Raw genomic sequence first — 23,528 nt, 5'->3', positions numbered from 1 at the left:
TTTTCCTAAGCCACATATTTACCTACCGCTTGCTTTTTCCGACTGACAACATGCAGTCCTGCAACATTTCTTTTATTAAAAACATCTTAAAAATCACTGTCACTAGGAGATGCTTCCAAATGCAAACAGAACAAACGCACCCCCGTTTCCCACAGCAAAACATAACACATTTTGGGAAGGGCACAGGACAGGAACCCCGTGATGCTGCAGCCGTTCCTCTACAGGTTCAGAGACCGATCCAGCTTCCGAGTCTCTGCTTCCAGAACGGCAGCTTTGGGCTCCCTGACCACAGCTGCTAAGGAGCAAGACAGCTCCTGGTGAAGGTCTGACAGCTCCTGGCTGGTCTTTGCACAGCACTCAATGTAGTCCTGCTTGTATTTTCGTTCTTGGGCCAGCTGCGTCTGCAGAAGGGACACCTGAAAGAGGCAAAAGGCCGAGCTCAGACAAGCCCACGCTGTTAGGACCATCCGTAGCTCCACGGTACCGGCTGTCAGGGAAGAAGACGCACCCTCTGACTCCAGCCCTGACGGACGCTTTGTCCCTGTGGAATGGGAAGTAGCGGGTTCCCAGACTGACCCTGAACTGCACTCAGATTATCAACAATTCAAGTTTCTTTCTGGTGTACCATTCACACGTACAACACTGAGACATTACACGTATATTAAAGATAGAGGTTCCTACAGGATTTAGTAACCCAACTCTTTCTTTCAAAAGAGAGATGTGGGCTTCTGACACCTTAGTGCCCCACGCTTTTTCCTCAGCAGGAGGACTACTGGTTACACAAGGTAGTGAAGAACTGTTCTGTTGTGGTCTCGTTTAACAACTTGACAGCTAGCACATGCAAAGGGAGCAAACCCTCATTTTTCCTAACTTGAGAGCATTTTGCAAATGAGCAGAGCGTAATTTGATGAGCAAAGCCCGGGGGAAAACGAGCCTTAAAGGACTGCTGAGGCCTTGAAACTCCTCAAATTCTATTCTTTCCTGGCAACACGGGGTTGTGCCTGCTGGGCTTTTTGGTGGGAGAGGCCCAGCTGCTCTCACCTCCTGTTAGGTTTGCAGTGCAGTGCAGCCACAGCGGCTCTGGCGTGTTGCCCTCTGCCTGCTCTGGAGTGCAGGAGATGCACACGGAAGGTGGGGACTTCACAGCTATGCATAGGCTAGGGCACACCACCGCTAGAGAGAGGGACAGATCTGACCTTCTCTCTGAAATAATACGGGCACCTTTCTGAAACTGGGCTTGGGAGCCCGAAAAACCCTCCCACGCTCTGGTAGGTAGCCCAGAGGTCTGAGTGGGACAAGTGGCCATCTGCTGCTAAGAGCATCTCCGAGATCAAGTTCCAGTTCCGCTGCTTCCCAGACCTAACGAGCCAGCTGAGGACTATTCTTTGAGCAGAGCACCTCCATTTTCCTGCTGAACTGCTGAAGTAGGTCCACAGTGCAGGCAGACACAACAGTCGCAAGGGGAAGGGGGTTCAGTTAGTTATCTGTAGCAACAGAACTTCAGACACGGAGGCTTCCTGGTGAAAACATCCTCAAGATGTACCTTGATGGCTTCAGCAGTAGTCTCGGCTCACTGGCCAGAGCTAAGCATCGTGTACTTTACTGACATAAATATTATATGCATTTTGCCCTGAACGCCTGTGAAGATCCACCTCCCCAGGGAGACCAGGGTGTACCAGACCCATAAAAGTAGATGGGAGAGAAGTCTGGCGACTGCTGCTGCTGCCAATACCACTGTCAAAGGATGCGGTAGGGTTCAGTAGCTGGAACGTACATCCTTGCACTGGTAACACAAATGGCCATACAGTGCTTAGGTCTCCGACTCGGTCCGATACTGGGATCATGATTAGCACAGCATAGCAATATGCGGCTAACGATTGCCTGCGGGCTATAAGCTCTGGCACTGCCTCAGATCCCTGGAGCTCTGATACGATGCAAGCTCCACTGTTAATGAAGTCAAGGGACAATGGACGCAGTCAACAGGATGAGTAAGACTCAAAGGGAACATCCTTAGAATATTCTCTATTTTCAGGCGAGTTCCAGTTTTCTGAATTCCCTCCAATCCCTCTCCCACCCTGCCTGACCTTTAGGCAAGTCAGAGACGGGACCTGGGTGAATGATGTTGTTTGGCCACGGCCAACAGATGTGTCTGACTGACACTGCCTGGGGTACTCACTTCCTGACAGCCAAACAGAACTCGGGCTGTAGCATCATGCAAAGTTGTGCCCATCAGTACAGCCAGAGTGGCTTTTGATGAGAGCTTTCCCGCTCCTCACCTGGTTCTGTAACTCAGCTAATCGACTGCAGCGAGCGCGAGACTCCTCCTGTGGAGAAAAGACAAGGATTTCTCTTTGGTCTCCAGTTTGGTCAGGGCCGTGATCTGTATTCGCCTTCTATTAGGTCTGTCCTGGGGGGCTGCTGCCACTGGGATTTGCCCTCGTTCCTCCGTATGGCCAAAGCCTCCTCCCACCAAGTAAGATTCTGTTCTCACCTGTCTAGAAGCAGGCATCTTGTGCTGCTCAGACTCAGAGAGAGAAAATCCGCACGCATCTGGCAGCGGCCGACCTCTGCAATATCTCTTCAGTCTCCTCCGTTCACGCTCCACCTGCACGTTGGACAGGAGAAAGGGTCACAGAAACCTGCCACCAAACAAGGAGCAAAAGGACCTCTGGACATCAAGGCAAGGAGATGTCTGCTCAGAGACCGTTAATTGCACCAGAGAACGTTGGGGGTAAAAAGCACTTGCTGTAGGCCATGGAAGAGAAAGAGCAAGAGGACCAGCTCCTGACACAAGAGAGTCAAATGTGTATGTATGGGGACACTGGGGCAAGAAGGGTGGCGCCGGAGCGAATGTGCATTTGTGAAGGCGATGGGGTGCCAGAAGAGAGAAAATACAAAGTGTGTGTCCAGAGGGGGAAGTGGGAGAGGGAAGGAAACAAGCAGAGGACTCCAAAGTGCTGTTTGTGGAAACGTGTTGTGTTCCAGAGGACCATGAGGCTTTGCAGAGGCAATAAAAGCCTGTTTTACCTGCTCAAGAGTCCTCCTGAGCTCAGCGTTGAGTTGCTTCAGCTCCGCCTTCTCATGTTCCAGCCTGGCAACTGCTCGCTGCAGAGATTCCAGCCGCTGCTCCCCTTCTGCCATAGCCTGCTGGGTATTCAGAGAGGAGATTACGTGAGCTGGTGCCACATAAAGGTTAGGAGGGCCAGAATCAACACGTCGGGGAGAGTGACCGGACTCGGGAATGGACAGTGCCAAGTCCCTTCTTCCCCTCCTGGTCCACAGGCTAAAACAACACACTCTTTTCCTAGGGGCCCTCCTCCCGATCACCTTGAAGAAATGGAGTTGTTTGTTCTGGGCATGCTTCCTGCTAGTTTTGTTCAGTGTCCCCCATTCTGGTTTTGAGAGAGACTGGAAGCATTCATTTCCTATTCAGCCACTTAACGGTTTGACAAAGGTCTGTAGTATTTCCAGCTCCCCCTCTCTCAGCCATTTCTCATCCATCATGAAGACTTCCACACTGACATGTTCCTCTTAGGGAAGCTATTCAACATCTTTGGTCATCCTCTCTGTCCTTCACTGTGTATCCTCCTATCTACGGTTCTACTCGCTGTCCTTGGAAGACCAAACAATATGCAAGATGTAGGTGAAGCACGTATTTCTGCAGTGATAAAATACTGCAGTTTTGTTCTCTATTCCTTTTACCTGTTACATCATTACAGAACTACTCTTTGAAAAAAATCACCTTATCAGCCAAGCCCTGTGCCCTGCTCTGAACCTGGTCAAGAGCCACCTCCCCTCTCGTGGGTTTCTGGATGAACTGCTCCTTGAAGCAATCTCTGACAGCATCTATAAATGTAGCCTTGATATCAGCACTATACTGATCTATATGGATGCAACTGCATTACCTGATCTAATGCTGCTGCATACCTGATCTGCCTGCTGTAAGTATACCACCTCCTGTCACTTGCTTGCAGCGTGGCTCTCACTACCTTCATCAGAGGGCTTTTGTTCATCTCTTGGAAAAGAGAGTGAACGATCGCTGCCCCCTCTCTCCCGGCCCCTCGGGATGTTGTAGACCTTTCCTGCGCCGCTCTTTAGGTTGCGTCTTTGCCCGCTTACTCAGCCAGTCCCATCTTCCTTTTCGCCCTTCTCTGAACCTCTTCTGGCTCTAGGGTGTTCTTTTGGGGAGGAGCTGCCAGGACTGCAGCCGGGATTTAAAGTCCAGACTAAGCATGATTTAGGCAGTGGCATGATGATGTTCTCTCCATTAGGGAGGAAGGGAAGAGACATCTGATTTCCCTTTTTTTTTTTTGGACCTCTACTGTGTAGAGTTTTCATGGTACCATCCTCTAGAACCCCACTGTCCCCTCCTGAAGGAGGAACGGTCGGATCACAGTCTGTCATTCTGTGTTTCAAATCAGGACTAGTTTTCCCCTTGCAGACACACATATTTAGCTAGATCAGCACTTTTGTTGCTCAAATGTCCCTATTTTCTCCCTACTGTCTGCTCCATGTTGAACAATGTTGAACAGCTTTCTGTTATTGTATTCTGTTATTTGTCCTCTCACCCCTTTTTCCAGATCCAGGAATCTAGAAATCTAAATATGGCTTTGGACACAAATCATTGCCCAAACCATGCAACGTAAATAGAGACAAGTTTGAAATTACTTTGACTAAAGCTTCAAGGGCAGAAATCTTCACAAGTGAGGAAAAAAAGCACCCTGAATCACAACGGAGTTTTATGTGACTATGGGAACTTTTCCTACTTATTCAGAAGAACACAACTGGAAAAGTTAAACCAAAAACCAAGTTGCTCCTTAGAATTCGTAACAGAAGGCCAGCAACTATGTAAGAAATGGCCCTTCACAGCATCTGCCAGCCTCACCAGGACATCCTTTCTTTGCTTGTCCGTGCTCTCGAGTTTCCTTTCCAAAGACGCCACCTCTTGATGTAGAATCATTGCCTCCTTCTTTAGAGACTCTTCGGAGGCTGCTAGCTGAGACATCAACTCTTCCACCTCAAGTGAAACATAACAAAGCAGTCAAAGACTACAGCTTGTCACTGTCAGCCATATCATGTACTGTGAGGAAAGGGGAAGAACAACTCTGAATTTCACCCTATCTTGAGAGTACCAGACTCACAATGGGTACAGCTGACGTTTAAAAATCTAAGGGGGTCACCATGTTCATCTGAAAAACCACCTTAAAAAACAAGGCTAGCAGGAACAGGCCAGCAGAAATCCATTCTGATGATTGCTGGCAAACAGGCAAAAGGACTAGCCCATCTGTCCAGGGCAGCAGCTGAGATGCAGCTGACCACTAAGTCTCCTGCAGACCAGCTGAGATGGAGACCACAGCATGATGGCACTCAGAGGCATTCCCCCACCAGCCTGCTCTGCAATGGCAAGGCAAGAAGGGGAGAGACCACCTGTCTGATGACTGGGGTAGCTATTGCTGATTCAGTCACCTGTTTTTGTAGAGCATCCCTCTGCTGAAGAAGGATATTCATTTCCTCTTTGGTGGTTTGGATTTCTTCCTTGTGCCTCTTCTCCACTGCCTTGACCTTACTCCGAGTTTCCTGCAGCTCTGCTTGCAGCTTTTCTGTGATGTTCTGGAAACACAAATGGAGAGCAAGTTACCGGGACCTGCCATCAGGTTCCGCTTTTTCCTCTTTGCGTCTCAAAATCACATTCATTCAGCCACTTCTTTCTGCCCAGCTCTGCTTCCATTGTAACCCTTCCTTCCTGTTGCTGATCTCTGGAGCTTACCAGGCTCTGTGCTTTCAGTGCCTGCAGCAGTCCTTGCCTCCTCAGTCGCAGGACTTATGCTTTTTTGCCTTGTTACTGCCCTGCACTCTGTTACCTGCCGCTCTCGGCCTCTCTCTCAGCTTACGTCCAGTTGCCAGCGGCCTGTTCCTTCAACCTGCCCTACTAGTCAGACTTGCCTGCCCATCCTCTCGCTGCTCTGTCACCTCCTGCCTGAGCTGCTCTAGCTGCCGGCGGGCTTCTCTTAGCTCTCCCTGAGTTTGGAGTAGCGTCTCTAATAAAGCGTCCTTCTCACGCTCCTTTTCCAGCAGGACCTGCACAGAAATAACGAGAAGACGGGGTTAAACTTCCCATACAAAATTTGTGTGGCAAGACTCAGACTGATGGGCTCACACGTTCTCAAAGCACTAGGCTGCTGGTCTCCTAGGTCATTGTCTGCCCTCTTGGAGACACAGCTTCCTGAGTGAGATTGGCAGGATAAACATGGTCCATCCACGGTCCACCTGTGATTGAATCTCCAACAAACTCTTAGGCATCTAACAGGAAAATGTGTGGCATTTCTCAAGTGTCTCGCCTTGCTGGTGAGGGTATCCCTCGTCTTCTGCTGTGTCCTGTTTGTCTTTCAAGAGCGACTTTTGCACCTAGTTAGCAGTAGAGAAAATGCAAGGCTGCCAGAGGGCTGAAGCTAGAAGCTCCTTCAGAAAACTCAGGTATTCCAAGTGGGGTTTGGTGAAAATTACTTCACTTTTAAGGTACTCAGTAGACTTTGGTAAAGTACCGACGTTACGGGGACACACTGCCATCTCTGAGCGCTGCCCTGTCATTTCAATACCTGTGGACACAGTTGGGGGGACTGCTGTCCCTAGGCAGTCTGCATAAACAGGACTTTGGGTAGGACACAAGGAGGACTCACACTGCACGACAGGGTTGCTTTGGCACGGGAGATCGGGGCACAAAACAGCTCACCAGCGAGTGACTTAAAACACAGCCCAGAAGACACCTCTCTTTTACTGCTCAGAAATATTTCAGGGTAGTCTTTAAAAAGATTTTTCTTTTGTCAACAAAACCCCCCGTCCTCGTGGGGATTCGGTCCTACAAACTCAGTTTGGTCTTTAATGGCGTTAAGGCTGTAAACACATATCAGTAAACATCAAAAGAGGACCCTTAAGAGAACGGTGAAGATACTCTGAGGCAAGTCTTAAAAAAACAGACTACAATAGCAGCACAAAAATCTAAACTGAAAGGTGACATTTCTGCCCGGCTTCCTAGGAGAGCTCTCATTCCTAGTCCCAAAGATAGCCCTGCACGCCTTTCGCCTCACCAAATTCAATGCAGAAGCCATGTAGGGCACGCTCCTCACAGCCCGATATCCAGCCATCTCCCACAGCTCTAGCCTTGCCAAAACCCACCCAAATTCTCCTTCCACAATCTTTACCTCGTGCTTGGCATTTTCGACTCTGGTTCGTTCCTCTTCTTGTTGAGCTTGCATGGTAGCAACTTTCTGCTTCATATCAAGCAGCTTCTTCTCGTGCTCCCCTTCTGTCTCTGCCTTCTCCTTTTCCCATTGCTCCAGCATCTCCTGCAGCTCTGCATGGTGCCCTTCCCGCTCGCTTGCCTGATGAGGGGAGGAAAAGACGTCAAGATGAAGTCCCAGCCAAGCTCCTCAAAGAAATGTGAAGCTTCATCCCTCCCACAACCCCCCACCTGAACAGTGCACAGGAGTGGCTTTGTGCCCTCCATAAATCATGTCCTGCCACGGAACTTAAAAGGAGGTCAGCAGGTGGAAGAAAAGGAGATGTTACCTTCCCCTCTCTGATGGCTGCCTGTTTCCTAGCACCTCTCTCCTCTGTTCTCAGAGTCTCTACTTTCAAAGCTCACCTCCCTTTTCCTCAACACAAAGGTGCAGATGCACTGCAGGGCGAGAAAGAGACCTGCACCCTGATGCCCTCGTCACAAGGCAGGCCACGAAGAAGGGGCCTTTTCCATACGCTTCAAGCCCAAAGACAGTAATACCTCCGTCAGCCGTGAAAGGACAGGAAGAAAGGAGCCAGGTTTCCGTGACTGCAGTTGGCAGCGATGTTAGGAGTCTACTTCATGGTAGACGGGAGTCTGGGAAGATCCTACCCCTTTGCTGCCAGGCTTTGGCTGGGGACCACCCAACCTTCTGCTGAACTCGTCTTAGGCCCACACTGAGTCTGTGGCTGCATTTGCTGTCCCAGCCCAGTCCTGTGGGTCTTCACGTGCCTTCAGGTACGAGCCATTGGCTCTGCTGCCTGGCCTAGCAACGTGTGGCCTATGACAGATGATTGCTGCCATTCCACACGCTCAGGCTGTTCTTCTTCTAAAGCCAGCCCACAAAGCTTGCTTGAAGAATTCAAAAGCATATTGTTTCCTACCAGGTCTTGCAGGAGCCTGTTTATTTCCACTTCATGATCCGTTTGCCGAACTTTGAGGGTATTGTTATACTGCTCTTCGGTCCGCAAGAGCTGTTGCGCCATGTTTTCCCGTTCCTGCTTCGTGAGAGATCTCTCTGCTTCCAGCTCACATTGAAGGCACTTCACTTCCCCTGCAAACACGACAAATGGCAAGATTCAGAGCCTACGCAAACAGTGGATCGGACTTTACTGACCTTAAGCCATTTGAATTTCAGTGCAGGAGGGATCTGCCTCCAGCTCCTTCACTCCTCAGAAGCACTGCGGACAGAGAGCTGGTTTTATACCACCTTCCCTAGGCAGGGGGATCCCCAGAAACAAAAACATGAGGCTCTCACCTTGTATCACCTCCTTGGCCTGCGTGACTGCGTGAAGTTGGATTTCAAGCTGACTCCTGGCGATCTCCAGCCCAGATAAGTGCTGCTGAGCCTCAAACAGGCTGGATTCCAGGGTCTCCTTCACTGACCTGCAAATGGTGAATACGGGGAGAAATGAGTTTCTTGCTCCTGACGCCCACAGGGAGTTATTCCAGTGAGAAGTCGTTCAAGATCCCTACACCTGAGCACGGAGAATGGGTTGCACGGAAACTTGTGTACAGAAAACACATTTCTACCGTTTAAAATAGCAATGCAGGCCCCTCCGAGGGAACGCCCAGGCTTTGTTTATGACCTAGCATAACACAGAAAGCCCAGCCGAATTTGATCTCAATAGCCAAATCTTAAATTGCTGTTGTCTGATCTAGGACACGCAGGTAGCTGTGCCCACAAAGTCTGTGCCAGCAAGCAAAAGCTCAGCCTCTGCTCACAGCCCTCATCCCATCAGCACTTCCAAGTTGCTCTGCAGGGAGACAGAATAAGAGTACTTCCCTGGCTGATGCGTGACTTTTTAATGCTGTTCATAGTGTAGGTATAGGTAGGTAGTTTTCCAGACTCCTATATTTAAAAGGGACTAAAGAAATACATCAGACGATATAGCAAAGTCTCATGCTTGTAGCAGCATTTGTAAGAAATCAGAACTAGATTTTATCTGAACAAGTCCATAGACTTCAACCAACTGCTGCGTATGACACACGGGATTCTGGAACCAGGAGCTGCAGTTGCCTCCCTGACCTAGCACAGCGTCCCGTGTGCCAGGTTCCTACAATACACAGCCCTGCCTCACTAGTACCGGGATGCAATCAGGATAACATCCTGCAGGGTAAAGGGGCACCAGAGTGGTACGACAATAAAACCCACAACAGAAGGATTTCACTACTTTGATGGACAATGGAGGATGTATCTTCAAGAAGGAGAACAAGCACATATTTCTGATTATGCCAATCCCTGGCAGTCCAAAGTAAATATGCTCCATTTTAAGGATAAATCAAAGTCAGTCTCGCAAACAGAACAGAAAAGTTCTGTCACAGTCCAAGACTGTGACAACTAAAGCCTCTGGAGAACAACATCTGGCAAGAACAGTTGCTGATTTTTCATTATCTATTGCCAAAGGTTCTTCATAACTAATTTATCTCTTTCTAGAAAAATTATTTATCCTTCTTGTTAAAAAAACAGAAGGAGGACCTGAACATTTAATAATTTAATAACAGCCCAATAATTGACCAAACATAATTCAGCTGGATCACATAAGAGAAGCTGGAGCTCAGAAGCAGCAGCTCTCAGCAGCAGCAGCTGTCAAGAAACACACTGTGTCAAAAGGGGGTTTATCAGCCTTGCTAACAACACACTCTGGAGTGGTAAAGTGTAAAAGTCAAGAAGCATGACGAAGCATGACAAACAATCTCTAAAACATTATTTGTACAGCTCTGCAAGTTCACGAGTCTTCTAAAAAACACCTAAGAGGAGGACAAACATCTCGATACTTTTTTTTTCTTTTACTGGTGTGTTTTTTTTTTTTTTTTTGGAAAAGCAGCACTTGTCACATTTGATCTTGGAAGCCTGATACAGCAGAAGCACAGAATCTTGTTCCCTCCCTGTATAACTTCTCCCTGACGTCTGTCTCTAAACAGCCTTTGGTACGGAGTACAGGACCCAGGCATCAGTGATGGGCAAGAATCCCCGAAGACGGGTAGAATTCAAAAGAGGTTTCCCTGCTGCTGCTGTAACCAACCCCACGTCCTGCACCACACTTAACAAGAGTTAGCTTAGAAACAGAAGGCCCTCAAGATTTTCAGCACGAGCCTCTAGCTGCACCCTAAATGGCATTGTCCTACTCACAACGTCCGTGTGTAATAGCCTTGAATTCTGAAGATCCCACGTCAAACTACTTGATAAGGAAAGATCTATGTTCAAATGCACAGAACAAGGAACCAAAACCAGAGAGAAACTTCAGGTTTCAGTAAACACCTGCACAGTTTAATCATTACCCAATCCAGAGCCAAGTGGCTTGCTTTGGACTTCACACAGGAATGTGCAAGGGGGCATAAACATGAGCCCAAGGCTCAGGAGAGCTTTGCTAGCTTTAACTGTCAGAAAAATAACATTCCAATCATGGTACGCTCTTGGGTTTTTGTTGCTCGAGATTCTTCCATGTTCTGTCCATGGACAGTGAAAACATTGGAAAAGCACACAGGATGCAATAAATCCTCGTGTAATGATTACAGACATTAAATAACGTCCTGCCTAGGGTCTCCTCCCTGCCTTTACCTGGCCTCTGCCAGCTGCTCTGAAAGGCCTTCTCTGTCCCGCTCCATGGCTGCCAGTCGCACCTCTAGGGCAGCCTTCTCGTGCACCAGGAATTCCTTCTCTTTGGACACCTTGGCCAGTGCATGCCCTTGGCGAGAGGACTCCTGGCGCAACTGCTCCAGACCACTGCTAGCCGACTCTTGCTGGCGGTAAACCTGAAAGCGGGACAAAATACAGTTAGAGTCCTTTCTCTGGAGCTCTCTGCAGAGCCAGCCAGTGCCACTTCTCCATCAGCTAGAGGAGACAGAGATCCTGTACTGGGGGCTGAAAGGGCAAGGGCATCTGCTCCATACCGCACTAGTACCCTGGGCTGCCGGAAGGCGCTGGCGCTGTTAACTTGGAAGTGATGTGTAAGGCCCTTGCCTGGGGCCAGACAGCTCCTTCACGACAAACGTACGTACCCCAGACTACGTGTTTTCAAAGTGCCACCTACTCCAGTGTGTAAAGCAGTTGGATGCAATGAGGTGATGCTTGGCAGGGCAACAGCCCTTGCGGTGAGCCGTGTCATTCCGTGATTTACGAAAGTCTGGCTGATGTGGCCAAAGAGATGGTAGACTCTGTTTGTAGAGTAGTTCATGCCAACAATACTGTTGACTTGTCTTACGCAAAGAAGTTGTCTAATATACCTTGCTGGTATTCAAGCTTGAAGATTAACCGTGATTTTTTAGCTTTTTTCTTCAGTATAACACCTCTGCTGGGTATTTCCCAAACATACCACGTACTCCAAAACTAAGACCGTCTGACAGAGAACAGACCATCAGAAACCAACAATTCTCTCAAAGTTATCCCATAATACCCAAGATTGTACATTATGAAACTGACATTTAAATGATGACAAACTCCCTAGTCTCCTCCAGTGAAATGATCCTCCCAAGCTCTTTTTCCAGGGTACCGAAATCAGTCCGGAATGGAGAGTCTTGTGTGATCCCCTCTTTCTCATCTTCTTCCTCAAAGCCTAAAGAGGCTCTAACAATTCATAGAATCACAGAATCATTGAGGTTGGAGAAGACCTTTAAGATCATCGAGTCCAACCGTAAACCCAACACTGCCAAGTCCACCACTAAACCATGTCCCTAAATGCTACATCTACACATCCTTTAAATACCGCCAGGGTATTTAACCACTTCCCTGGGCAGCCTGTTCAATGCTTGACAACCCTTTCCGTGAAGAAACTGTTCCGAACATCCAATCTAAACTTCTGTGGCACAACTTGAGGCCGTTTCCTCTCGTCCTATCACTTGTTACTTGGGAAAAGAGACCAACACCCACCCCGCTACAACCTCCTTTCAGGTAGTTGTAGAGAGCGGTAAGGTCTCCCCTGAGCCTCCTTCTCTCCAGGCTAAACAACGCCAGTTCCCTCACCCGCTCCTCATAGGACTTGTTCTCCAGACCCTTCACCAGCTTCGCTGCTCTTCTTTGGACGTGCTCCAGCACCTCAATGTCCTTCATGTAGGGAGGGGCCCAAAACTGAACACAGGATTCGAGGTGCGGCCTCACCAGTGCCGAGTACAGGGGGATGATCACTGCCCTAGTCCTGCTGGCCACACTATTTCTGATACAGGCCAGGATGCCGTTGGCCTTCTTGGCCACCTGGGCACGCTGCCGGCTCACGTTCAGCCGGCTGTCGACCAACACCCCCAGGTCCTTTTCCTCTGGGCAGCTTTCCAGCCACAAAGTTGCATGTACGTCTTAAAATACAATTTCAACGATTTCAAGATGTCATTCCCATTCTTAGCGGCACAAGACAGCAGACATTGACTTGCAGCTTTGTCCCGCTCTCTAGGCTCAAACAAATGGAGTTTTGAGAGTTGCAGACTTCACAACAAAAAACATAAATAGAAACGTGCAGCCCTGTTTTTTGCCTCAGAAAAAGGATTCAGAGCTCCACAGTTTATTTCTTTTGCCGCATGTGAGAGTAGTAGCCCCACGCAGATTCAAGGACAACACAATCATCTCTTTGCAGCTTATCAAAAGCCAAAAAAGAGGCCAACACAGACAGGTGGAAGAACCTGTAGAAGCAGAGGACAACTCAGAGAATTGCAGAACAGCTCTGCAAGGCATCAACACGCTTCCAAAAAGAAGTAAACAAAGCCTTCTAACCTCCAGCACTACCAAGTGCCTCCTTGACAAAAACACTGCAGAATCCAACAGATACAGCTTCACTGAGCCAAGCAGCCAAATGCCCACCCAGCAGCAGCAGGTTTTTGGTCTCACCTCACTGAGTTTCTCTTGCATTTCTTCCTTCTCCTCTGCCAGTATCCTCAGCTCTACCCGCAGCCCTTCCTGCTGCTCCTCTGCTTTCCTCAGCAGCTGCTCCAGGTGGGCTTTCTCTGCGCAGAGCTCTTCCTTTGTTCTTTTACACAGGTTCAGCTTCTCCTGGTCAGAGACCTTTGCTCTCTCCATCTCGTCCACTTTAGCTGACAGAACTTCATTCTCTTGCTCCAGCTACAATCACAGAAGCACAGAGGAAAGAAAAGACAGTAAGATTTACTAGCAAGAAGGTTTGGCTTGGACAGGAAAAGGAACATTTCCGTATTCGGTCAGTCATACCATCAGTATTTTCATTCACACTGAAAAGCAGCAGCAGCTGGAGACGCACCGCTGGCAAGACCTTTGGCAACTCTGCTCACCTGCAGCACAAGTTTGTTCAGTTGCACTTTATCCAATGCAAGAGCTTCATTGACACTGCTCATGTTCGCTGTTGCAACACGTAGATCAGCTATTTCAGTACTCAGCTTATTCTGAGTCAACTCTGCTACTGACTGCTCTGCCTGAAGAGACAAAAGAACAACATGACACAAAGGCAGGAAAATCCCTGACTTCAAGCAGCAACTCCCCATCCCCTGTGTGTCTCTGACATACTCCCCGCTCAGCGCTCCCAATGAGCACGTGGGGACTAACCCCAAAGAGCCTGTGTGGTCGGACCACCATTTTCCAAGAAGGAGAACAACACTGTCCCTGTCTTCTACTACCAGAAACAGCATCTGCGGTGGTCGTGCTATCACAGGTCCTACCTAGGAATAGGGTGACCATACCTTCTCCAGTGCCACGCTAAGCTCATGTTTCTCTTGCTGCAGCAGATCCCTCTGAAGGTGCGATTCCTCCAGGGCCTCTCTTGCGACCACCAACTCACTCTGTAACAATGAATGTTGTCCCTCAAGTGCAGCCAAGTCCTTCAGTCTATGAGAAGGGGAAAGACAAACAAGTTTGTATGTCAAAACATTCTCAATTCCGAAACCAAGAGTACATACTATGTCCCAGATATGACAGTTTGAATGACTTCCAACAGCTTTCTATTTACACCTAAAGAATGCTGGAATTTCCTGACTAGAGCTGCATCACTCTCTGTCATTGAGGGAGGCGAAACATTCGTCGCTGAGAGAGTACAACAAGCTTCCAGAAATCACAGAACGTTTCCAAAAAGTTCAGGTACTCTCAGCTTAACAGCTTCCTGCCTGAGAGTTCTCTCTCTTCTTTTTGGTACATTGGATACCCAAAGAAGAACTTTGGAAAGTCTTGTAAGAGAGTCTTTTGAGGTCCAAATTAATATTCCCACAATCACTCTTGCCTTCAGCAGTGAAAAAATGGAAGAGCCTGCAATCTGTTGGGGGAGGAGATGGGGATGAATTTCCAATCCAATAATCATAGGATCACAGCATGATTCAGGCTGGCAGGGACCCCAGGAGGCCTCTAGCCCAATCTTCAGCTCAAAGCAGCTGGGGTCAGCTCTGGGATCAGTCCAGGTTGCTCAAGGCTCTATCCCGTTGGGTCTTCCAAATGTCCAGGGATGGAATCTGCACCACCTCTCTGAGCAACCTGTTCTGCTGCATGATGGCCTTCACGGTTCAATTTTTTGTTCTCCTCAAATCCAGTCTGAACCTCTCTTGTTTCAGCTTATGCCTGTCATCAACTACTCTGGTCAGCTTTGGAATGATTTTTTTAAAGGGTCATAAAGAAAGCACAAGGAGGCAGCTATGCTGTATGTCAGCAGGTAGCTAGACCTGCCCATTGCTCCCTTCACCCTTCTATGCTACAAGTGCAAAACTCCTCCTTTTACGGTGGGCCTCCTAAAGTCCAGCAACGCCCACCCCTGCCCAGAGAAAGCGTTAACGCTCACAGGAGCTCCTGGTCACGACGCGCTCTCTCCATCGTCTGGTGCTGCTCCACCTTTTCCCCCTGGGCTGAATCTTCCTTCAGCTGCAGTTCAGCGTTACTTTGACGCAGACGCGAGGCTTCTTGCTCCGCTACATCAAGCTGCTGCTGCAGCTCTTCCCTGGTTTTCTCGAGGCTTGCACAGTCACTGCAGAGACAAGGCTCAGTTAGAAGAATGATGAGGCCTGAAGAGTCACGGACCCCGTTTTCATCATTCCAGGATGGAGTTGTGGGGAGCACGGGAAGGAAGAACTTGCTCTTCCCCTCACAAGGTAACTGAAGAGGGAAAGAGAAAGGAAGGCAGGCTTTTGCCTTCATTCAGTGAGAAGCAGTGGCTAGGAAAGGGCACCCAAAGAACCGAATTCAGAGAAGCAGCACGTCGAGAGGGAGGCGCCTTGTATTCCGACATCGCTCTGAATCTCCAAGGCAGCCTTAGGACTCCCAGTAGAGCATGAAAAGCAGTGACAGGAGGACGCTGAAGTGCCAAACAGAGGCATACACGTGGCAGGGCAGGCGAGTCCTTGCCCATAACACCTCTGAACTCCCAGGACTGGAAGCAGATTGCCTCTAGAATGCAGGAGAAGGAGGAAACACTCACCTTCTGAGTGCTTCTGCCAGAGACTGGAGGTGCTGCCGCTGGCTGCTGGACGTCTTGCATTCCTCCTCCAGGTGCTCAAGCCTTTGCTGCAGCTTCCTGCACTTCTCTTCCTGCTGTCTGTGCTGGTGCTGCAGGAAATTGATAGAGTCCTGCCTGGCAGAAAGCTCTTCTTTTAGGGCCTGCAAGGAACGGGCAGGGAAAGAGCACAAACAAGCAGTAAGGAGCAGGGAAGATGGCTCCAGGTACCTGGCAGAAGCAGCAAGCAGAGAGGCAGCTCACCTGAAGGCAAAAGCTGTGATGAGGGGATGGAGGTCAAGGAGAGAAAAGCAGCAGAACACAGAGCTGGTGAGACTGGCAAGGCAACACGGTACCAAGAGTGGGAAGGCTAGAAAGAACTGGCTAACCTGGCTAAGTCAAGGGAAAGGTTTCAAGCTAAGTGAGGCATTAGCAGCTGAGCCTGTGGCCAGTGGTGAAGACAAGCAGAAATTCTCACCTGTGTTGCTCCTCGCCTCCTTGCCAGCGCTTCCTGAACCAATACAAAGGCATGCTCTGCACCAACGGAGCTCAGACGAGAGAGGATGTTGCTAGACGCTGCATGCTGGGAACTGTCAGTGCAGATAACGCTGACCGTGCTGTCACTGTCATCTAACACCACCTGAAAGACCACATCAAGCTGTTACTCTCTGCTCATCCTACTGGGCTTGCTTTCTCTATTTCTCCCTTTCCCCCCACTTCACCCTAGAGCCATTAAAAACTCAATGCTCTCATTTCCTCAGCCAACAAAGAAGTTTTGTCCCTGTGGCCACAAGTACTCCAGGGATTTCTGAAAACAGCTTCTATAAACAAGAAGAAACAAGGGTGAAGTGGCTGGAGGCCGCCTGAACGCTCAGTTTCTTGAAGCCCTCAGGAATGATTTTGGTCTCCTTCAGCTTCTTAGAGCCACATACACGAGCACCAGATCAACACTGGCAATAGCAATGAAAGGAAACACTAACGCTGCCCAGGGAAGAAGGAAGCCGATGAATACTGGAAAACTGCAGTGAAAAAACTAATGTTTATAATTACTCTGAGCAGTAGCACAAGAGGATAAAAATGACTACATAAGGGGAAAGAACTGACTTTGAGAGGCTGTGTAAAAGATCCGATGATTAAACCCCCCTCCACAGGGTGAAGTTTAGTACTAAGTTAAAGTCACCCCTGGACAGTGAGACCAGTTGCGATTCTGGGGAGATAATGGTCAGTGAATGTGGAGTGAAGTGCATTGACTGAGTCAGTCACCTTTTATAAAAATCGGAAGAACAACAGAGTCATTGCTCAAGGAGGGTGGGGGAAGCCCCCAGGCAACACTGGAAGACAAATGTCAAGTAGCCAACTCAGAAAGCACAGTCCAAGAGAGACCTTAGCGGGCGAAGGCAAAGGTACTGAAACTTCCAGTGACTCAGCTAAGTGTCGCAGGACAGCCAACTCGGAAGTTACGACAGGTTTTAGGTCAGAAAAGTGGTATAAGAATTCAACAGCCAGTAGCAGTTAACATAGACAGCATACAACATATAGATCTATTCCCTGGGCTAGTCTGTTGCCTTCCTCAAGTACTTCTAAATCCAATTTACAGGGATGCGGTCCCAACTCTGTACTCACCTCAGTTATATCTTTTATCAGCTTTTGGAGGGAAAGATTCTCCTCTTTGGCACTTTTAGTCAATGAAGCTTCATATTCTTTCTCTAAGCAGCTTGCCTCCTGCAAACAGAATAAGGAAAGGGTGGGCAGGGAAGAGCTGCTCCCCTCTGTAGCATTCCCATCCTCAGTAGCATTCTCATGCCAATAAGCCTCAGCCCGAGCGATTCCAGTATACTCCTTCCCACATATCTTCCATTTCTTCTTCGCTAAAACTAAGAAGAGAAAGACCAACAGCTAGTTTTTATAGACTGCTGTGAAGCTGTCAATTCCAAGGAACTCTGATCCCTAGAGACTTCAAGTCACAGGCAGAATAGCATTGGTGCAGCCCCCCTGAGGAAAACATCTGAACTGTCTGCAGCTCCCCTGACACTGCCTGCACCTGGACAGACTCCACATGTGCCAAACACACACGGAATATTTTGGCAACGTGCGTGATGTTCCCATACAGTTAGCATCTTTACCACTCCTTCTCTTGAGGAAGCCACACCTCTTTGTGCTAGGGCTGGAGAGCAAACACGGGGCTATCTCCCAGATAAAGGTAAAACATACCAGAATCTCCACAGTGTCGTTAAGAGTTTTCACGGTCTTCTCCTTCTCCTCGTTCTGCCTCTGAGTCTGTACAAGCAAGGCTGAGAGCTCCATCGCCCTGAGAAGAGAAGGTCCACGTGCCATTCCAAAAGCATTGCACACCATCACCTGTTCAAGAGCTAAGCAGCTCCCAGAAGCATAGCACAGAAAGTTCAACCCAGAAAATACACCAAAGGCAGCGTTCACCTCTACAGGTTAATAGGCTTGATGTTGCAAAATGGCACTTCTTGCCCCAAAGGCTTTCTGCACTCAGTCTTGCAAGGGAATCGTCAGGACAGAGGTGCTACATTGCTTATGATGGTCCTGGGCGAGTTCCTCCCATCTCCCTTTAGCACAGCCCTGGGTAGCAAAAGGGCTGTACAAGAGACAGAGCTCTCTTTACACTGGTCTCAATTTATCACCAAGAATCAGTTAGCAGCAAAAACATTGTAATATGCCATCTCTTTTCCAGTCTTGTCTTACTCAGAAGAGCTTCTGTCAGTCAGACGGTTTTTTCTGTCCTTTCTGTTGAAGGCAATAGTTTGACTAGGGACAGAAACAAGGCTGTGCAGAATGGGTCTTTTAAACGTGAACACAGCCCGTCTATGAATCCAAGAGGCAGCCACAAAAGATAATATTGGTAATAGCAAAGTGTAAAACACCTTTACCTGTCTTGAAGCTCCTTCTTCTCCTGGTCCCCCTTGACCTGTAAGTACATGGCTTCCCGTGTCTTCTGGCTTAGTTCCTGGGCTTCCTGCTGTGCCTGAGCCTTCAGGACGGGTCTGCCCAGAGTGACGGACTCCCAGAGCTGTACACCAGAGTTTAGGCAGGAGCAGTTTACAAGTATAGATCCACAAAGCCTCATTTGCTCTGCCTTCAGCTCTGACAAATCTCTGCAGAAGAAAAAAGAAAGAGATAACGTTCACACCACCATCTTTACCAGCTGACTCACTTCTGAAGCACATAATCGTCCAACAGTAAAAGCTGGCAGGAAAGGTGACATCTTCGTTGGGGATGTTATCATTCGTTGTCATTCATCTGACACTTTGGGATCAGGACACGTCTTGACAGTTGAGCAGTGAGTCTACTGGATAGTTGAGGAATGAGTCTGTTTTCTCCTCAGAGATAAGAAGAAATGTATGGCACAGCCAGAAGGCTTCAGGGACCGCTAATTACTCTGATTAATTGTTGCTCCTGCTCTATCTTATTAACATACTCTAATTATCATTAATAGACGTAAGGGATTTTACCAAGGTCCCCGGCTTTTACACCTAGGGGAGCAGCCTTAAGTGACCTATTATTATCAGCACTTGGACTGCTAAGAGGCTCGTGACAATATCTACATAACAAACGTTTCAGGAAGGTGGTGTAAGAATAAGCCGGGAGTGTTGTAACAAAAAAGCTCAAATAATACAAGAATTAACTACTAGGTCAGGCATACTCTCCCATTAAGGGAAGCTTATAATCAAATAAGATAAATGGCCCACAGTAACCCAGAGCTGGAAATTGCATGCTGACACCAGAAGAATGTACTATTAAGGCTACGCTATTTTTGTTTGTGTAGAAGGCAACTGTGAGAAAGGAACCTCAAAGAGCCCAAGAACAAGAAAACAATCAGAAAAAGAGGTATCAAACTAAGCAAAATAAATTGGATAAATGCAGTAACAGGGTGGAGAGGCTATTCTTTCTCTCAACAATGTTGGTACAGGAATAAGCGCATACAAACTGACCAGAACAAATGTAAGCTGGAAATGAGAAGAAAAAAAAAAAATATATATTCACGAGTGATCTTTCCATCAGGAGCAGTGGGAAAAGAAACTCAGTGAGATTTGAGGCACATTTTAATCATGCTATTAAAAGGACTGCTCTACACGCTGCGTGCATAGCTTTGGTGAGGCTCTTCCAATGTGTCCACATATGCCTGTGTCCGTGTTAACATGCCCAAACATCACCATAGTCAAGTCCATCTGTTCAGGGCCTCTGCACTGCTGAGAGCCCGAGCCCCTCAGTTTTATCTGAAAACCAGCGTCAAACAAAACGATTCTGAAAATGGCCTAAAGCACGCTTAATGGCATTGCTTCCGCCTGTCGAAGGAGAAATCATATCTTTAGCCGCAACTAACGTAACATCGAGGCTCAAGAGGCAGGTGTGAAGGGAAGCTACTTTTTTTCTGCAAGAGATCTAGCCTTAGCCTCTACTCACCGGTCAGTGGCAGTCTTCATTTCCAGGAAATGACGGCGGAAGGTTACCACCTGACGCCATAGGCTGAGGAGATGGTTATGGTCACCCCTTAAGTAGCTGTCATAAAGCTAAACGTGCAAAGACAAAAAGAAATGCCAATTCAGCCTTCGCTGTCACTGTACAAGTCTTTCAGATACAAGAGAGTACAACCACCATCGCCAGGTCTCCTTTCATAACGATTCCAGCAGGGGCATCAGGGACTGAAGAGGCACCACAGAAGCATCCTCAGTGACTTGCCACCTGACTTCAAAGAAGGGAACATCCACACTTCTCCTGCAGGAGCGGTATCAGCAAAGCAAACTGATCACGATTCATCACCTCGCCTTGCAGAGGTGTCTAACGGTCTTGGTGGAGGAAGACAAAAACAAGCCCCTCCAAGACCAGGGTCAGATTTGCTTACAACAGGCTGTTGGTAAGGGAGGCCTGTCTTGATCTTCTGTTTCCTACTCCAAATCTGAAAACACACAGACCTCTGCGGTCTCCACTGCTCTAGACGAGAGTTAAGAACTCTTAAAAAGGCGAGCGGTCCTGTGTGACTGCCCTACAGAGCCCAGCAACAGCAAGCATTTGCCTTTGAGACCGAGCAGTATGGTCACAGCAGGTGGGCATCTGCCATCACCACAATTTGCTGACACTCCTCCACCTCACAGCCGTCTTCTGCGCGTCAACACCAACACATCCTCAACAGAGCCACAACTTTCACACAGCAAGTTCTCCATGCCAGAAATAACATGCATTCTCATTCCACTCGGGCATCACGTCTGACATTCCCATAGCCTATCCTTACCTCACGTTCATTGCGCCACTCACTCTCCTTCAACTCCAGCTCCTCCCGGGCCCTCATCCAATCCGCCGTCAGTTTTCCAACATCTTCTTTAAGGGCTGCGTTAACCTCATTCGCTTTATCGAGGTGCTCCCGCAGGAGAGTGTTCACTTCTGCCAGATTCTCGCACCTTGGACAGGGAGAAACAGCAACGAGGTCACTGAACAACTGCCATCCACAAGCAGCATCCCCATGATTTGCCAGCTCCCTCAACACGGACTTTGTTGTCAAACTGAGAGGCAGTAAAAGTGCTTTCTGGGATTAACTAAGGTCTCTCTGTGATGGCAAACTCATTTGCTTCTCCTTGCTTTTTGATCACACCACCTTTCTCTCGCATTGTCCTGAGTCGCTCCTCTACTGAACGATAGAATAATTTAGGCTGGAAAGGGACCTTTGGGGGTCACCCGGAATCACCCCCCGCTCAAAACAGAGCCGTTCAGCACACAACACTACTACTGCACCACAGAAAACAGATTGTGGACCTTTCTCCTTTCAAAGCGGCTTGCCCAACCGCTTCCCTTGGGGAGACTAGGTAGCACTGACAGGGTTTCCCTCACTTCCACGAGCATCCACGATACCAAGTACGAGGGAACGCTTCGCCCTTGTACCTTTGCTGCTCCTCTTCCAGCTGAAGCAGTGCTTTTTCCAGGCTGTGGTCTTCTGGGGCTTCCCACCTGGCCGGAAGGGATCCCTTAAGAAGAAAGGAAATGTTTAGTCAAATTCTTGGGTTCCCTTCACTACTGTTCGCATCCATCGCTTTCCCCTCCATTTGCTGGGCATCTCAGGAGCTTGTGGCTTCTTCCAGGCATAACGGTCTCGTGTCTACGGGGAGGAAGGGAGGGGAAGGGTGTTACTCCATGTGAGTAGCCCTCCTCAGTCTCCCACGGTTGCACTCGCCCAGCTGGGTATCCTCAGCTCATGACCGCGAGTGCTCACTTCCACCTGAAGCCTGGGAATGCTCTCCTACCCTTCGTTTCCTAGGTTTACTTTAGCCGTGAAGCAGCAAGAAAAGCACAGAGCCAGCTCTCTGTGTCGAACGCCAGCATTCTTGCCTTCCAACCGATTCTTCTTCAGAGACAGCCATATAATCTAACAGGCAGTACAGCCCTCTCCTGAGACCCCGGACAAAATGTTACTCCAGCAATAAAGCACTCTCTCACAAAACTAAAATCCTTCTTGATGGGGTTTTCTGGACTGGCATTTCTGGGACTACTGGCTGCTCTAAGAATGGCCACTGGACAAAACACTGATGGGCAAACTTGCAGCGCTTCTTTAAACCCTCGGGTAGCAGAATCTTGTGTTCTTCTGTCGTTGCTTTGGGGAGCTTTGTGTCTGCGTTAACGAATGCTACGTACACTGTCTTTAGATAGCAACCTGCACACTCACCCCTCCTGCTTCCAGCCGCTGCTCCAACTCTCGACACCAGGTCCGGTACTGCAGTACCTAGATGGATACATAGGATGAAGATGAGCGAATGCAGCTTCTGACAGCCTCGGCTCCTCCTGCATTAGCTTCTCTCTGAGTCTTTACAGCCCAAGCACAGTACATCTCACAGTGCTGCTGATACAGTCAACAAGAAGTCGTTACGATATAGAGAAGCTTCACTTTATCTAATATTAAAGAAAGTGAGACAGGGTTTCTTTTACGCGTAGCGCGCTCTGCCCATCCCAAGACAGCGATGGCAAGCAGAGTGATGAGACAGGCTTAGGCAGCCATGCCTGGCCTACGGCCACCACGCACCCCAAAGCAACGGGCTAGGCGGCCAGTGGGTCACTGAAGTTGGAGAAAGGAGTTTTCCGAATTGCTTTTCAGTACGTAGCAAGCAAAGCCAGTTCTGACCCCAGTCCTGCTGCAGAACGCGGAGTTCCGTTCAGCTGCAGAAGGCGAGCACGGGCAAGAGAAGCAGGAGGACCCGACAGCAGCGCCGTGCCCGCCGTCGGGCACCGGGCCGGGCAGGGCGCGGCCTGCCCCGACCCCCCGCCCGGCTCTGGCACCCTCCTCGCTGCCGCCGCTCCTGCGCCCCGGGCGAACCCGGCCAGAGCTGCCCGCCTCTGCCCGGGGCCGCCCAAAGCCACCCCCGCCGGCCCGACCCCTGCCGCGGGACAGCCCCCTGCTAGCGGGGCCGGAGAAAGGGTTCGCACGCCAGGCCTCTTTCTCCGAGTACGGAAACGACCCAGCGAGAGGCGCGGCAGGGGCACAGCGGCAGCGCCCGGCGCCCAGCGCGCCTGGGCGGGCCGGGCCGGGCCGGGCGGAGCGGGGCGGCTCCCGGGGCCCCCCGAGCCCCGGGCTCGGCGCCGTCCCGCCCGCGGCAGCGCCGGGGAGGGCCCCGGGGAGGGCCCCGCTGGGGCCGCGCGTTCGCCCCCGCCATCTCCGCCGCCCGGTCCCCTCTCAGCGCGGCGCGGGCGGCCCGGGCAGCCCGGCCCCGCCACGGCGGCCCGGCCCCGGGCAGCTCCCCCCGGGCGGGCGCCGCCGCTCCTCACCTTCGCCTGCAGCTTCCGCACCAGCACCGCTTGGCGGTGCTGCGCCTCCTGCGAGCTCTGCAGCCGGCGCCGCAGGGAGGCCTGGCTCCGCGCCGCCATGGCCCCGCTCGCCA

General features: G+C 49.7%; 1 protein-coding gene across 3 annotated transcripts; it reads right to left on the bottom strand.

Moving 5' to 3' along the window:
• Positions 1 to 54: 54 nt before the first annotated feature.
• Positions 55 to 23,528, bottom strand: LOC142089594 (centrosome-associated protein CEP250-like). Of its 3 annotated transcripts, none has more exons than XM_075166252.1 (25): positions 23,416 to 23,528; positions 22,322 to 22,378; positions 21,544 to 21,626; positions 20,900 to 21,065; positions 20,074 to 20,180; positions 18,540 to 18,764; positions 17,854 to 17,950; positions 17,266 to 17,364; positions 16,121 to 16,282; positions 15,628 to 15,806; positions 14,995 to 15,177; positions 13,913 to 14,057; positions 13,508 to 13,648; positions 13,092 to 13,322; positions 10,839 to 11,032; positions 8,535 to 8,662; positions 8,161 to 8,330; positions 7,200 to 7,379; positions 5,944 to 6,078; positions 5,467 to 5,610; positions 4,886 to 5,017; positions 3,028 to 3,147; positions 2,492 to 2,605; positions 2,277 to 2,324; positions 55 to 416 (listed from the first exon to the last, which is right to left on the bottom strand). In XM_075166252.1, exons 1-25 carry the CDS (start codon positions 23,512 to 23,514, stop codon positions 219 to 221), a joined length of 3,537 nt encoding a protein of 1,178 aa, XP_075022353.1. In that variant the 5' UTR covers positions 23,515 to 23,528; the 3' UTR covers positions 55 to 218. The 3 variants fall into 3 exon arrangements, with proteins under 3 accessions (XP_075022353.1, XP_075022354.1, XP_075022355.1); XM_075166253.1 differs by having other exon boundaries at positions 3,028 to 3,144; XM_075166254.1 differs by lacking the exon at positions 4,886 to 5,017.

Source organism: Calonectris borealis, chromosome 17, assembly GCF_964195595.1.
Source record: "Calonectris borealis chromosome 17, bCalBor7.hap1.2, whole genome shotgun sequence".
In the NCBI taxonomy this organism is placed as follows: Eukaryota; Metazoa; Chordata; class Aves; order Procellariiformes; family Procellariidae; genus Calonectris; species Calonectris borealis.
This window is presented reverse-complemented; position numbering and strand designations above follow the sequence as displayed.